We start from the raw sequence: 14,243 nt of genomic DNA, 5'->3' as shown, positions 1-14,243 counted from the left end.
TAAGTTAAAAAACCAAACCAAAATGTAATGTGCAGGTAGTTCTACTTTGTGGAACAGTGGTTAGGAGGGCCTGATATAGGTTAGTGTAGGCCTGATACAGCCCTCCTAACCACTATTGAAAGAGATACTCAGAAAATCATGCAATTGTTAACTTTGAATTGGATGCTGTTCTGTATGGGGAATAAACAAGAATATATGGCTCAGCTTTCATTTTTTTTTTTTTTATTCATCAGTTCACTTCCTGATAACTGCAAAAATGCGGTCTTATTAAGACTATTTTTCCTGTTGCTGTACCAGTTTAAAACAAATGTGTAAATTCACAGGGATGTTGTTATATTCTTGGTTTCAGGGCAGGTTGTCTGACTTGAGAGATTGAGCAATGCACAGCATAGAAAAAGGGAAATGTTAGACGTGGGGGACTTGCAAAGTAGGAAGCATTCAGCAAGCATTCTGGGTATTACAGCTGACCAGATCTTTGTCTACTGTGTTTAGTAGAGAAACATGTTGTTACTTCTTTGGGGTTAAAATTTCTGGGGCATAGAATACATCAGCATACATAGCAGTTTATGTTTTCCCTTGGGCAACAAAAAGCCTACATCTCACTGCTCTGCTGCCTTAACTGCAGTTTTATGTTGTGGTTAAAAAACAAAAAAAGCAAAGACATATCTCTTTCCTGATGTACAACTGAACACTTTATATAGCCAGAGTTTAAACTGGGTACACACTAGTATTTCATGCTGAAGAAGAAGATGTTTTGAAGATAAAACGGCCTTTATTGAAAATGGAAAACAGAATAGAAAATAATTCTGTTGCCAAAGTTTTGCGGGAATGAAATTTCCTAATCAAGAAACAAGAATAGTTCAATGTCAAGTCATACAGGAATACCAGTAACAGAACAGAAATTTAAACAGTAAATTCTTTGATACACACATGTCAATTTTGGCAATTACAGAATAAGTTGTTGACTGTCTGAGGGATGGGAGAAAACTGACACCCTTTTTGGTTTTTTCCCCCTTCCATTCAGTGTGGTTGTACCTAGCTTGGGAAAGGAAGGAAGTACATTGTTCAGCTTCATTTCTGACTTTTTCCTCTGGATTTATCGCTTTGGCATTCAGACTACAGCATTGGTTTAAAGTACAATTTTATTGATGTTTATACGAGCAAGCTGTGTTTGTTCCATTACTGAATAGCACATTCAAACAATAGGAGCCACTAGACTTTCTGCAACTAGTACAGTTTGAATGCCTTGTGTTTGATACAACACTGCAAAATGGAATAACCAATTAAATTAGAGCACAGACTACTTAGTGCTGTAATCTAAGTAAACAAACCTGATTTTTTGAGAATTGATTTTGACTCCCTGCAGTAGTACAGTTATGTTTGCTCTGAATTCTTCTACAGTACAAGCTCGTTTGACTGGTGGAGTAATGGAAGCTAGTTTTCAGTGCACAATATCATCTTTCTGCTACTGTCTTGTTCCTTTGCAAGAGAAGGGAACACATATTCACGAGCAGCCTTTTAGGTTTTTTTTTTCTGGTAAGGGTGGAAGCCTGTCATGTGAATGTTTTTCTGCAAGCAAGAAGCAGAGATTATAGGCGTACTGTAAGCCAGCTTTCATTTCTGTCAAAAAGATAATTAGCAACTGATATATTTAATTCTGTTTCGATATACCCTTAATTCCTAAGTCAACAATGTCTCCAAATATAAGTTTAATGTGGGAATGCTCTCTGTGTTCAGAGCCACATTTAATTTTTTTTTCTTGTCATTTAACTCAAGGAAGTGTCTGTATCTGTTCTTTTTGGAATTTCTTTTTGCAGAAGACAGGTTGGAGGGGGACAACCCCCAAAGCTAGTGGTACAGTCTCCCTTTAGGCTCCATTTATAATCAGTGAAGAGACAGGCTCCCACAGAATGCAGTTTAAAGCAGAAACTCAATGTTTGTGGTGGGAAGGATGCACGCGCACTCTCCCTCCCCTCCTTCCCTTGCCCCCCACCCCTTTTAAGTGCAGCTGGGAAGAATATGTACCTTAATGAGATATCTGAAGCTGATTGATTAAGAATTCTCTCACCACTTGCAAGTGTGCCCTAGCAACACTTCCAGAGGTTATAAGGTTCTTAATTATAGCCTCTGTGAAGGGAAATGGGTCATAGAATCATTAAGGTTAGAAAAGACCTCTAAGATGATCGAGTCCAACCGTCAACCCAACACCGCCATGCCCACTAAACCATGTCCCTAAGCGCCTCATCTACATGTCTTTTAAATACTTCCAGGGATGGTGACTCAACCACTTCCCTGGGCAGCCTGTTCCAATGTTTAACCACTCTTTCAGTGAAGAAATTTTTCCTCACGTCCTGTCTAAACCTTCCCTGGCGCAACTTGAGGCCATTTCCTCTCGTCCTAACTTGGGAGAAGAGACTGACACCCACCTCACTACAACCTCCTTTCAGGTAGTTGTAGAGAGCGATGAGGTCTCCCCTCAGCCTCCTTTTCTCCAGGCTAAACAACCCCAGTTCCCTCAGCCACTCCTCATAAGACTTGTTCTCCAGACCCCTCACCAGCCTCGTTGCCCTTCTCTGGACACGCTCCAGCACTTCAATGTCCTTCTTGTAGTGAGGGGCCCAAAACTGAACACAGTATTTGAGGTGCGGCCTCACCAGTGCCGAGTACAGGGGCACGATCACTTCCCTACTTCTGCTGGCCACACTATTTCTGATACAAGCCACGATGCCATTGGCCACCTTGGCCACCTGGGCACACTGCTGGCTCATGTTCATCTGGCTGTCAACCAACACGCCCAGGTCCTTTTCCGCCAGGCAGCTTTCCAGCCACTCTTCCCCAAGCCTGTAGCGTTGCATGGGGTTGTTGTGGCCAAAGTGCAGGACCCGGCACTTGGCCTTGCTGAATCTCATACAGTTGGCCTCGGCCCATTGATCCAGCCTGTCCAGGTCCCTCTGCAGAGCCTTCCTACCCTCGAGCAGATCAACACTCCCGCCCAGCTTGGTGTCATCTGCAAACTTACTGAGGGTGCACTCGATCTCCTCATCCAGATTGTTGATAAAGATATTGAACAAGACCGGCCCCAGTACTGAGCCCTGGGGAACACCGCTTGCGACCGGCCACCAACTGGATTTAACTCCATTCACCACAACTCTCTGGGCCCGGCCGTCCAGCCAGTTTTTGACCCAGCGCAGAGTACACCTGTCTAAGCCGTGAGCCGCCAGCTTCTCTAGGAGAATGCTGTGGGAGACGGTGTCAAAGGCCTTGCTGAAGTCCAGGTAGACCACATCCACAGCCTTTCCCTCCTCCACTAGGCGGGTCACCTGGTCATAGAAGGAGATCAAGTTGGTCAAGCAGGACCTGCTTTTCATGAACCCATGTTGGCTGGGCCAATTACAGGTCTGCGCATAATTACCCAGGAAAGATACTGTTGAACAGCATTTCAGAACATTGGGGTTCCCATTCGGACACTTCAGGACCTGAAATGTACAAGGATAAGTCAATTTACACAGTCTTCAGCACAAACAGGATTTCAGTCATGCATGTGCTATAAGGATAAATGCAAAACTGGGGACTGGCTTACATAATGTTAGAGAAAAAACAAGAGGTTAGGTAACCCATGTTCTCTTTTTGTCAGCAATCACAAGCTTAAGGGCATTTCTACTGTCTGCTTCATCAGGCTTTCCTTTTGTTGCTCAAGTATATTCATAAAGAGAGAAATCTAGACAGACTACCCTTACAGACCCTCAATTTGGAACCAGTAAGTAAATTGTAATTAAATAAAAATAGAGATTTAATATGACAGGTGAGGGGGAAAAAAAGGAGACAAAACCCGCAAACATTAAGTCGTATGGTGTTGCCAGATCATGTGTTGTCTTCAGTAGCCCAGGGCACATCATCTCTGCTTTCATTCCCATCAGTTTGTCAGGTTAATGCTGTGTAATAAGGGTGAGTCTCATCCTGAACAGTGTGTCCTAACTATGTAGTACTATACTACAGCCAAGATGGCTGTAAATGGAGGGTGTAATGATCATGTAACGTAAGGAACATCCACATAGCTCTGCTGTGGATATTAGTGAAACTTAGGTGTTCAGAGAATGAATGATAACATGCAGGTTGACTTTGTGGATACATTAGTTCAAAGCGGATATCCTCTCCTTGATAATATGAGATTGGGGAAGTACAACAGGAAATGACAGATGGAAAAGATATTGAAAATGAATAGAGATTCATCTAGAAATAATTAATAATCCATCTATTGTGAGTTGCAACAGCTTTTGAAGTGGAATGAAGCACAGCTGTCACTATTTTTTTTTTCCCCAGTAAGTTTCATGTCTTTTCCAACAGAGGTATGGGTGCAGGGAATGGATGTGAAAGGGGTTGGGAGGGTAGTGTACGTGCTTTGTATGGAAAAGGAGGAAGTCAGGTTGCTGATGCAAGCAAATAAGCATCCCATGTGATCATGGGCTGATCTCCAAAGGATGATACAGCACTTTATAGTCATGATCGATATTGGAAATTCTGTCTGTTGTATTCTATTATTGCATGATTTAATGGTCTTTGTTAACTAGTTATAGCTAGGTTTTCCCCATGTGTAAGAAAAAGAGAAAAAAAATAATTCTGAACCATCACCTGCTGTGATTTAGAATTCTGATGTAGTTGGTTGTCTTTAACACTTTCCTGTGCTGTTGTTCATTTTCATTCATCTCTGTTTGAAGTATTCCTTTTAAGAACTTATGCTATGACCTGACAAATGTTACTGGAGCTACTGAGTTGAATCTCAAAATAAAAAACATTTGTGGTAGTTTCCCCATGATGATTCTCTGCTAGTGGCAGTAGAACCATCTAAGTGTATTCACTGCAGACAAGTTAAAAAAAAATAAAAATCGAGAACCCGCTGAGTAATACTGAAGATCATTGTTAAGTTTAAGCCAGTCTATAAAGAAGCTGCTTTAGCCTTATAATTGTCTGATTGTGTGCTAGATACAAAGATGGTACAGTTAATTCTTGAAAGCATGTAAGACTTTTTTTTCAGTTTGCTGTTTTCTTTTTCCAAGGATGCTGCCCTATATGTTAGATTTGATGACAGATTTTGATCCAATATTGATTTTGTTCCAGGATCTCAACTCTAAGCTCTATGAAAGTTATATGGAGATGACTCTTTGTGTTTAAGGGATTTTTAATTCAAACAATGCTTACGAGGAAAGGGGAAAAGAAGTATTTTGTAGGCAGGTACTTTTCCATTTTGTTTCTCATTTTTTGGGATTATGTTCAAGTTCAAGGTTCCTCACAATGTTCTCATCGGTAAACTGGACTTAAATTCTGCAACATGGCCTTTGCGTTTCTTTGGCACTTTCTGCAGCAGATTCAGGTAAATTACAAACTGGAAGATTTTAATGAACCAAGTTTGAAAATTATATTCCAATCAGTGCAGTGGTGATTTGACATCAAAATAAAATTATTTACATTTCTTTAAATTCTTAAATCTGTTGCAGACTTTGGTTATGATTGTGCATAGCCTTTGAGAGGTGGTGGTGATTGCTTTTGGGCAGACAGCAAGAAGATAGTTGTAGTTCTTACAGAAACATGATGTGTTATGTGTAGTAGTACAGAAATAGTATGTGTTTGGGAGTAGAAGGTGTAAACCTGAAAGTAAACTAATTATTATGCTGTTATGGGAAGGACAGTAAATGTTGTTATATACTTGCTATCAGGTAGCATCTCCAGTTCTCATTCTAGGTTGTCAGAATATTTGATGTGTCACTTTTCAAGTCCAAGTGAATTTTTGTTTCTTGTATGACTTAAAGTTCAGTGATTATGAAGATAATCAGGATGTTCTTACATCTTAATAAGTGGTCAGCTTTTGCACTTGTTTCCAAAAGGGAGTGGATTAATAGGAATAAGGTAATCAGATCACTTTGGATTTCATGGCTAAATCTTTTAGTGTGTGTGTAGCCTGTTCCTTTGAGTTTCTCTTAGAAAAGAGACTGGATTTTGCTTTCATCACCTCATTTTGTCTGTTGATTGTGTTGAAGCGTTGAGTTTGTCCCTGGATTTCAAGTATCATGTTTCCTAACTGTTTTCTGTAGCGTTTCCTCAGATCTTTCGGAAGATAGACGACTTCTGTCAGTGGACAGAATCTCCTAGCTGGATATTTTTGGAATGTAATCAGGAATATAGAAGTTATTGTGGGCTTTAAAGACAGTTGGGATTTGAGAGTTTTCGCTTTCCCTTCATTATAGGTCCACAGTTTGCCACTGTGACTACTGTTGTCAGCAACAGCACTTTGTGAATCCTCATTCAGTCAGGTTCAGTCTTTGCAGAACCTGTTTATAGACTTCATGGAATCATTTAGGTTGGAAAAGACCCTTAAGATCATTGTGTCCAACCATAAAGCGAACACTGCCAAGTCCACCACTAGACCATGTCCCTACGCACCACGTCTACACATCTTTTAAATACCTCCAGGGATGGGGACTCAACCACTTCCCTGGGCAGCCTGTTCCAATGCTTGACAACCCATTCAGTGAAGAAATTTTTCCTAATATCCAGTCTAAACCTCCCCTGGTGCAACTTGAGGCCGTTTCCTCTCATCCTATCACTAGTTAGTTGGGAGAAGAGACCGACACCCACCTCGCTACAACCTCCTTTCAGGTAGTTGCAGAGAGTGATAAGGTCTCCCCTCAGCCTCCTTTTCTCCAGGCTAAACAACCCCAGTTGTCTCAGCTGCTCCTTTGTGCACTGCTACTATTATCTAAATTTCTTGCTTAAATACTTGGACATTAATTGGTGGGAACCTGTAGCAGTTACTTTCAGGAAATAATTCTTTTCTTTTTCCTAAATATCACCTGTGAGATCCATTGGGCATTTTTATAATTTTTATATGCATTCTTTATCTCAGAGACTTGATGTACATGGATTTTTGGTGGAAAGGGAGCAGTACTCAGTACTAGAGAAGTGTGGCATAGATTCTATACAGCAGGAGACACTTAACTGATGCCATTGGTTATGCAAGTGAACAGAAGCTATCTTTGTATGTCAGTGAAGGCATCACTGAGAAATGTGAATTTTGCCTTGATGCTGTGAGACAGACATTCAGTTGTAAAGAACTGGGGGGGGCAGGGATGAACAAAAATGAAAGAACTAAGAGGAATAATTAATGAGAAAGTTAATGAATTAAGCTTACATAGGTTGGAAATAAAGGAGGATATTGAGCAGTAGCTGGTTTTGGTTTGGAAGAAGAGGTTTTATTTCTGCAGAAAGTAGATCACTAGGATACTTTAAGAGAAGAAAGGAGGAAAAGGATGTTTCAACTTCTGGATACAAAAATAATCCTAAGATAAACAAGTACTCCAAAAAAGATTCATGCTTTAGAGTCTGATCTAAAGCCTATCCAAGACAATATGATATTTTTCATAAATTTGAATGCATTCTGTCAATTAATAAAGACTTGTGATCAGGTCTGGAAGTCTGATCATAATAAAGCTATTGCATAACTTTCATGATTCTAAATTAAACTGCTCAAACAGAAAGTCTCATTGTGCAAATAGATGTAATTGTATGATTCTTTTGCATGATTCTTCTGTGATTGCCTACTTTATGATCATTCCTCTGTAATCTATTCCTTGCATTTATTGTATTTCCTTCTTGTCAAACAGGTAAGCAACCTGAAGAAAATTTTAAAAGGAATACTGGATTACAACCATGAGGTAAGAGCTGTTTTAAGTAATCTACATCTACATTCCTTTTTGTTACAGATTTTAGTTAACCTGTTTAATGTAAACTATATTCTACTGATTAAGTTCTGACTTTATCTTGCAAAGTATTTGGCATACAGAGTGTTTCATGGCCTATTCTCAGGTGTTAGCCTTCTCTAAAACTTCTCACTTGCTTTATTGAATACTCAGAGCTTCCAGAGGAGTCTGATGTGCAAATTCTGTCATACAAACAGTAGATGTCTTTGCTAACTGTGTTCTGATGATGGACTTTAACAGTACCTGTGTTTGAATTCCCCCCCCGCCCCCCCGCTCCAGCTAAAGACTGCCTCTTTCCTTTTTTTTTTTCTCTTGAGGAGAGAGAGTAAAGAGCATTTTTAGCTTCTCCCCACACTAAAATTTTCAATTAAATGTTTTAATCCTGGGATATTGGAGTCTGCCCTTGGCATTCTCTCTCAGACTATTGAGCAAACTCAGAAATGAACCACTCCAGAGGAGGTACAATACAGCATTTTTTTCAGTGGTGAATCTTCAGCTGAAATATGCTTTTAGTTTCAGTGATGTTTTGAGGCAAATTGATTTGTACAGGCTGCAGCACAAAATCCATGATATGTACGTTCTGAACATTGCTTGTCTCAAAATATTAGCTTCTCATAAATACTTCAGAGAGGAAGATACTTGTTAGTAAACTTAAGTCCTTAAAAAGGAACAGATTTTCAGAAAGAAGAAGTTAGACTTATGAGCTCATATTCAGTAAATGGTCAGGTACCCATGTTGAAATAAATTTTGAAAATTGATGGTTAAGCAAGCTGGTCATAACTGACAGTTCTAGAAAGAAACAAATAAGTTTTTTGTCATAGAAAATTAATACTACTATGACAAAGTGATGCCAGCTTCTTTTTGGCTAGTCGGCATGTATGATGATTAAGTTTCTGGTGTGAAAAATTTACTCCTAAGCAAGTTTTGAGCTGTTTCAAGCTGATTAAGTTCTGCAAAGGTAATGCACATTTATAAGTTTGACTGGATTTTGGGTTGGTTTCTTTTTTTTCTGCTGAGGCAATGCTTGTGGTGGTAACGGACATGATCTGGATTGTACTGTGAATCCTGGTTATGTTTTCCTCAACCTGATTCCCTCTCCTAGCAGTCACCATCTACAAAAACATAGATGTGAATGTATATGGATTTTACCTGATATAGCTAAAAGCCTTTGAAAAGTGTATGTGCTAATTTTGTTCATCTTCAAAAATTTCTATCGGAGGACAGTCTTTCAATAGCTAGCCTACATTGCTGTCTTTGTCAATTATAGTATGGAGGAACAAGAAGCCAAAGCTACCCATTTATAGTTTGCATGCTTTGTTATGCCCCAGTAATCTTGCTGCAGAACTGCTGCTCTGGAATCGAAACTTTCACTTTTTTGTAAAGGTCTTTTATATTTATTTTTTTAAAAAGGGGAAGAATGTTCTTTTTCATCTCAACATATTTGTTGCAGAGTCTATCCTTCATTTTCATATTTCTTTCAATTTTTTTTTTTTTTTAAATTAAAATTGTATCTCATGTTTATTTCAAAATCCTTTATTTACACCTTTGCATCCTTGGCTTCTTCATAGTGCCTGCTGATATGCCTCTTCCCTTCAGCTTTCTTCAACAGCAATTATAGTATCAGTAACTATGAAGCCGTTGTAGTATTATTAACTTAAATCTGGCACTGCATTTATAAGAAATTTAGGAACTACAGATCAATATATAAACACATAACAGATTTGTATAATTCAAAGAATATAGTGTTTTACTGTATTATTGCAGTCTATATACAATGGTAATATTTTCCGTTGTGCTTGATGCGTTCACAGAATTCTTATTTTCTCACTAGAATGTCCTAAAGGAAGTCTTTTCCAAAAAGAGTGAATCTGGGTCCTTTAAAGTATACAGAGATTTTTAGTAGTGTTGGTGCTCATTCTTTGAGAAAGCTGTTTAAAAAAAAAAATGCCACAATACAAAAACCACCATACAAAGCAAGAACAAACTCAACCACAACAATTCCACAAAGCCCAACCCTGGAAAACTTTTGAATGGCTTGATTTCCGTGTATTCTTCATATACATGTATTAAATTTTTTTTATGAATATCTTTACCTGATTTTCTGTTTTTCTTGAGTATTAACACAAAAAAGGGCATCCAGCAAACAAATGACTGATTCCCTCCATAGTCATTGTTTCTTTACTGCACCCTGCTTAAGAAGTGACAGTTTCTTTTTATCTGCAATTAATGTGTCAGAGATGTGTTTAATTCGGTATTTCATATTCATATTTTCAGCCCCCTGAAAGCTCTTTATGAACAATTTAACAGAATTGTTTAATTCCTTCTACTGACAATCATTAATGTAAATCCTTCTTAATTATCAATCAGATTACATTAATTGTAAGTCACGTGGGGTTTTTTGTTTTGTTTTGTTTTTTTTCTTTTCTTTCTGCATGGGGGCTGTTTAATTATGTATTGTACTACTACCTCAAATTTTCTTCCACGGAACTAGCTTTCTTAGCTCTGAGACTTGCTAAATGTCCTTAAGTTTTCTAAAAGCGTGAGGCCAAGTGATTGAGTTTTTTACTGTCGTCTTTTTGTTATGCATCAGTGCTGGAAACATGTATTGTATAAGTGAAATATTTCAATTTATGGCTTTCTAGTGGTAAGAAATATGAGCTTTGTGCATAATATTTTATGCTACATAAGGTGTTTTTAGGTGTTAGATTTTTTTAATGGAATGCTTTAAAAAAAATTTAATTATCCATGTGCTGTTGATCAAGTGGAAACCTGCCTTTGTTACCTTTCTTATCTGAAGAAAAAATCTTTCTAAGCTTGAAACCAATAGTTTCTTATTAGTTGAGACAGTCAGGTTTGTCTTCTCCCAAATACTAGTTGTGTCAAGCAGTATGGTTTAATATTTGGATGTAAGGTGTTAGGCAATTTAGTTTGTTTTAAAGGTGGATTGAAAACTATGTTAAAGTACGAATGAATTGCTCTTGTTGATTGTGAATCATCTTTGTATTTTGAAATGTGTGTGTATGTATATGTGTAGTGATACAGACATGTGTGTACTGGGTCTTTATGCAGATTCTAGGGCAACAGATTAATGACTTCACCCTTCCTGATGTTAACCTGATCGGAGAGCATGCTGATGCTGCGGAGCTTGGGAGAATGCTTCAGCTTATTTTGGGATGCGCTGTGAATTGTGAACAGAAGCAAGGTATTAAATTTTGAAAGCATGTTTTCTCCCCGGCAGTGAATGAAAATCCAGCTTGTTGTGTAACTGCTTAGGGGAAAAATTGTATTTCTCAGGTTGCTGTCAGAGACAAAGGTATTTTTTTTTTCAGTGATGACATTATTTTGTCCTACAGATAATAACTATTGTTTTGCTATAAGCTTCACTAGTTTTGGAGTCTCAAACCGTGGAACTGGTTTTGCTTCCCACGTACATATTTTCAATTTTTGTTCGCTGAGCTGAAAAGGCACTCTACAAAGGAAAATTCTTGGGCTCACCCTTTAACCATTTATGAGGTAGATCAGGATAGTTAAGAATCAAAAAATGTGATTGTTGCACAATTCTGTGTGACTCTTTGTTTTAGGAGTGCGTTCCAGTCAGCATCTTACTACATGGCCCAGAGCCATCAGTATGACTGGGGTGGGTCTGAAGATGTGTCTGGTGTGATTTGGGATACTTTAGTTTCTGAGACTTTTGCTTGGGGTTGGCAAATAGGACAAAGTAATGTTGGCAACCATGCCCTTCTGGGCAGCAGCTGAAGACCGAGCATGATACCTTAAAGGCATCCAGAATGTCACTTGAGGCATCTGTTAGGCAATTGAATCCCACTTCAGCAGTCACTGAAAGAGACTTATGCCTCTCTTGACTCCCATGGCACCAGCTGTCTATCTGACCTGCACAGGTAAAATAGGTACCCATTCATATTTCCTGCAGATGCCACAGAGGATGCAATGAACGGCGGAGACACTTGTTGAAGTGTCCCAAATCTCATGCTCTAAACTTGCCTTGGTTGCAGGGTGTCTTATTGTTACTGAGTTACCTTAAATTACACTTAATTCAAGCCAGATTAAGGTAACAAAGCAACTACAGACATTTATTCTTAAAACTTAAAACAGGAAGCATAGGAACATGTTTATAAAATACACATGTGGGTAAACAAAACTATGTTTACTGTATTTGCATTAAAGTCACATCAAATATCTGTCTCTTCCTGAGAGACGCGGATATTAACTCATTTTGGTTTCCTTTCTGACAAAATGGCAGCCAGGGTTTCGGACCTTTTGTCTTCCTCTTGCATGGTGCATCTTAGCTTTTATAGCTAGTTTCCCCTTTCCAGTTTTCTCAGGTGCCTAAATCACTTCAATTTCTCCTTCTGAAATTACTTTTATTCTTCCTTTAATCAGGAGACAGTCTGGCTATCCTATTAATTAAAATAGAGATAATTTTCTTCCATGAGTACATAAATAAAACTGTTCTATTAGGCCTCCTGTCCTCTCTGTTTTATGTAAAATTATCTTCCTTCCTTTTGGTGACTATTTGGCATCCTCAAGTGGGAAGTATATCTTATTCCTGTGTTTCTCTTACTCTTTCAGTCTGGACATTAAAAATGTACATGTTTGAAATTCTGGAACAGTCTAGTTTTAGGTACTTTGAGTGAGACTTGGCGCGACCTAATTAATCACTTTGAGGTGACTGATTCCCAGCATCTTCGTCTTGGGCAAATCATTAAAAGAATACAGGTCGCAGGTAAAGGTGATCATATCTGACTGGAAACCATATGATACTGGGCAAGTCATGAACTCCTTGACTTGGTCTAAATGTCAGAATTTGTCCTTCTAACCACTGTATCATCTTACAAGGTACTTGTTGTGTAGTTCACATCTACACATAGGTGGGGAATGAAAAAGTGGAGGGCACTTATTTGTGATATAGGACAGAAATAAGAACAGAAACCAAGAACGGATATGAAAATGCCTTGAAATGAGGATGCTGTAGGAAAGCAGGACATTATTGTTAAACTTATGGAAAAGGACAACCTGTGTGTGGGTCGTGTACTTATATAGCCTGAGTAGTTTGGCAACAAAGTGAGAAAAGGAGTATAAATATTTGTTTCAGAAGTGTGAGATGCCAGAAGGAAAAAAATGGGTGACAATCATGTACTTTTTCTATTGTTGCAGAGTTCCAGCGAGCTTGGATTTATGTCTGAACAGACTTCTGATACAGTCTTGTTGAGTTTGTTGGGGTGGGACTTGGCTGGTGATTATGCATTTCAGTGTTATCTGTGGCACCTAGTTATTTTGTCAGAAGGATGCAGCTTCTGACCTCATGTTCTGTGTGACTTGAGTTTCAGCAGTAACATTTCATAATGCTTTTATTTTCAGAGTACATCCAGACCATAATGATGATGGAAGAATCAGTTCAACATGTTGTCATGACAGCTATTCAGGAGGTATGCTGGGATGCCCACAATGTGTAAAAGTTCAGCCTTTCAGTATTTTACAAAAGTATGCTTTTTCCCACTTTGGAAAAAGTTAGGTGGAAGTAAAGAAAATAAGGGGCATAGATTTTGCCATTTTACGTTGAAAAATATCTTATTTTTCCTTAGAAAAACAAATCAGTAAAGCTTGCTTTATGTCAAGGAACTCTGGTTGAATGTCCCACTTTTCTTTAAATCTAGAAGATTGAAACTTCTAGATATTTTTGATATTGGGTTCCCTTTCCTTTACCTTTCCCACCCTGTGGCTCCTGAAGTGCACTAGACTGTTTTTATAAGAGTAACCAAATACTGTAGAATTTCTTCAAAATTTGTACCTTGAAATTACAAAACTCCATGAACTCTTTTTTTTTTTTACTGGACAAGTGAAAAGAAAGAGAAATGGGTAGCAGAGTGTTCTTTTCTCAGCTGTAGTGTTATGAATAGGCTACTGAGGGCATTTGTGCTACTATGTTTTTACAAGTTAGTAAGTATACTGCAGTGTATTTTGTAAAAGTGCTGTTCAGTAGTAAATTAAAACCACAGTGAAAATTAAACCACTGTGTTAGTGACCACTATAGCCATGAAGCCCTCATGTGACTTCTTAGGAGCCCAAAGTGCCTATAAGTGAAGTACCTATCAGTCTTCATAGATGGAAGTTTACTGCAGGGCAGGCCACTAAGGAAAGCAGGAAATCGCTGGTAATCCTGTTTCTTCTAAACTTGAACAAGAGAAACTAAATTCCGCATTGAGCTCTAGAGCAATTTCACTTTTCTGTAATGTCTGAATAGAGAAAGAGATGTCAGTGAGCCTACAGGGACCCCGTCCACTATTATCACTTTGACCAATGCTGTATCCATGCAGTCATACATCCTGTTGTCTGTGTGTGGACTGCTATCTATAACATTGCAGAGAGGACTTTTGAAATAAGCATTGAAAAAATCCTTATGAGAAATTATCTTCTAGTCAGTGCTGCCAAGCACCAGTTTGCCTGAGTTTTGGGATATTTTACTTTTGCATT

General features: G+C 38.5%; 1 protein-coding gene across 2 annotated transcripts in view; it reads left to right on the top strand.

Annotated features, from left to right (window-relative positions):
* Positions 1 to 14,243, top strand: part of LOC143172501 (protein Hook homolog 3) — a 94,326-nt gene that overhangs the window by 25,668 nt on the left and 54,415 nt on the right. For both annotated transcript variants that reach the window (XM_076362040.1, XM_076362041.1), the window contains exons 4-6: positions 7,656 to 7,706; positions 10,821 to 10,953; positions 13,131 to 13,198. In XM_076362040.1, the coding sequence (XP_076218155.1) occupies positions 7,656 to 7,706; positions 10,821 to 10,953; positions 13,131 to 13,198 (252 nt within the window). The remainder of the gene's footprint in view (positions 1 to 7,655; positions 7,707 to 10,820; positions 10,954 to 13,130; positions 13,199 to 14,243) is intronic.

Source organism: Aptenodytes patagonicus, chromosome Z (assembly GCF_965638725.1).
Source record: "Aptenodytes patagonicus chromosome Z, bAptPat1.pri.cur, whole genome shotgun sequence".
NCBI classification, from domain to species: domain Eukaryota; kingdom Metazoa; phylum Chordata; class Aves; order Sphenisciformes; family Spheniscidae; genus Aptenodytes; species Aptenodytes patagonicus.
This window is presented reverse-complemented; position numbering and strand designations above follow the sequence as displayed.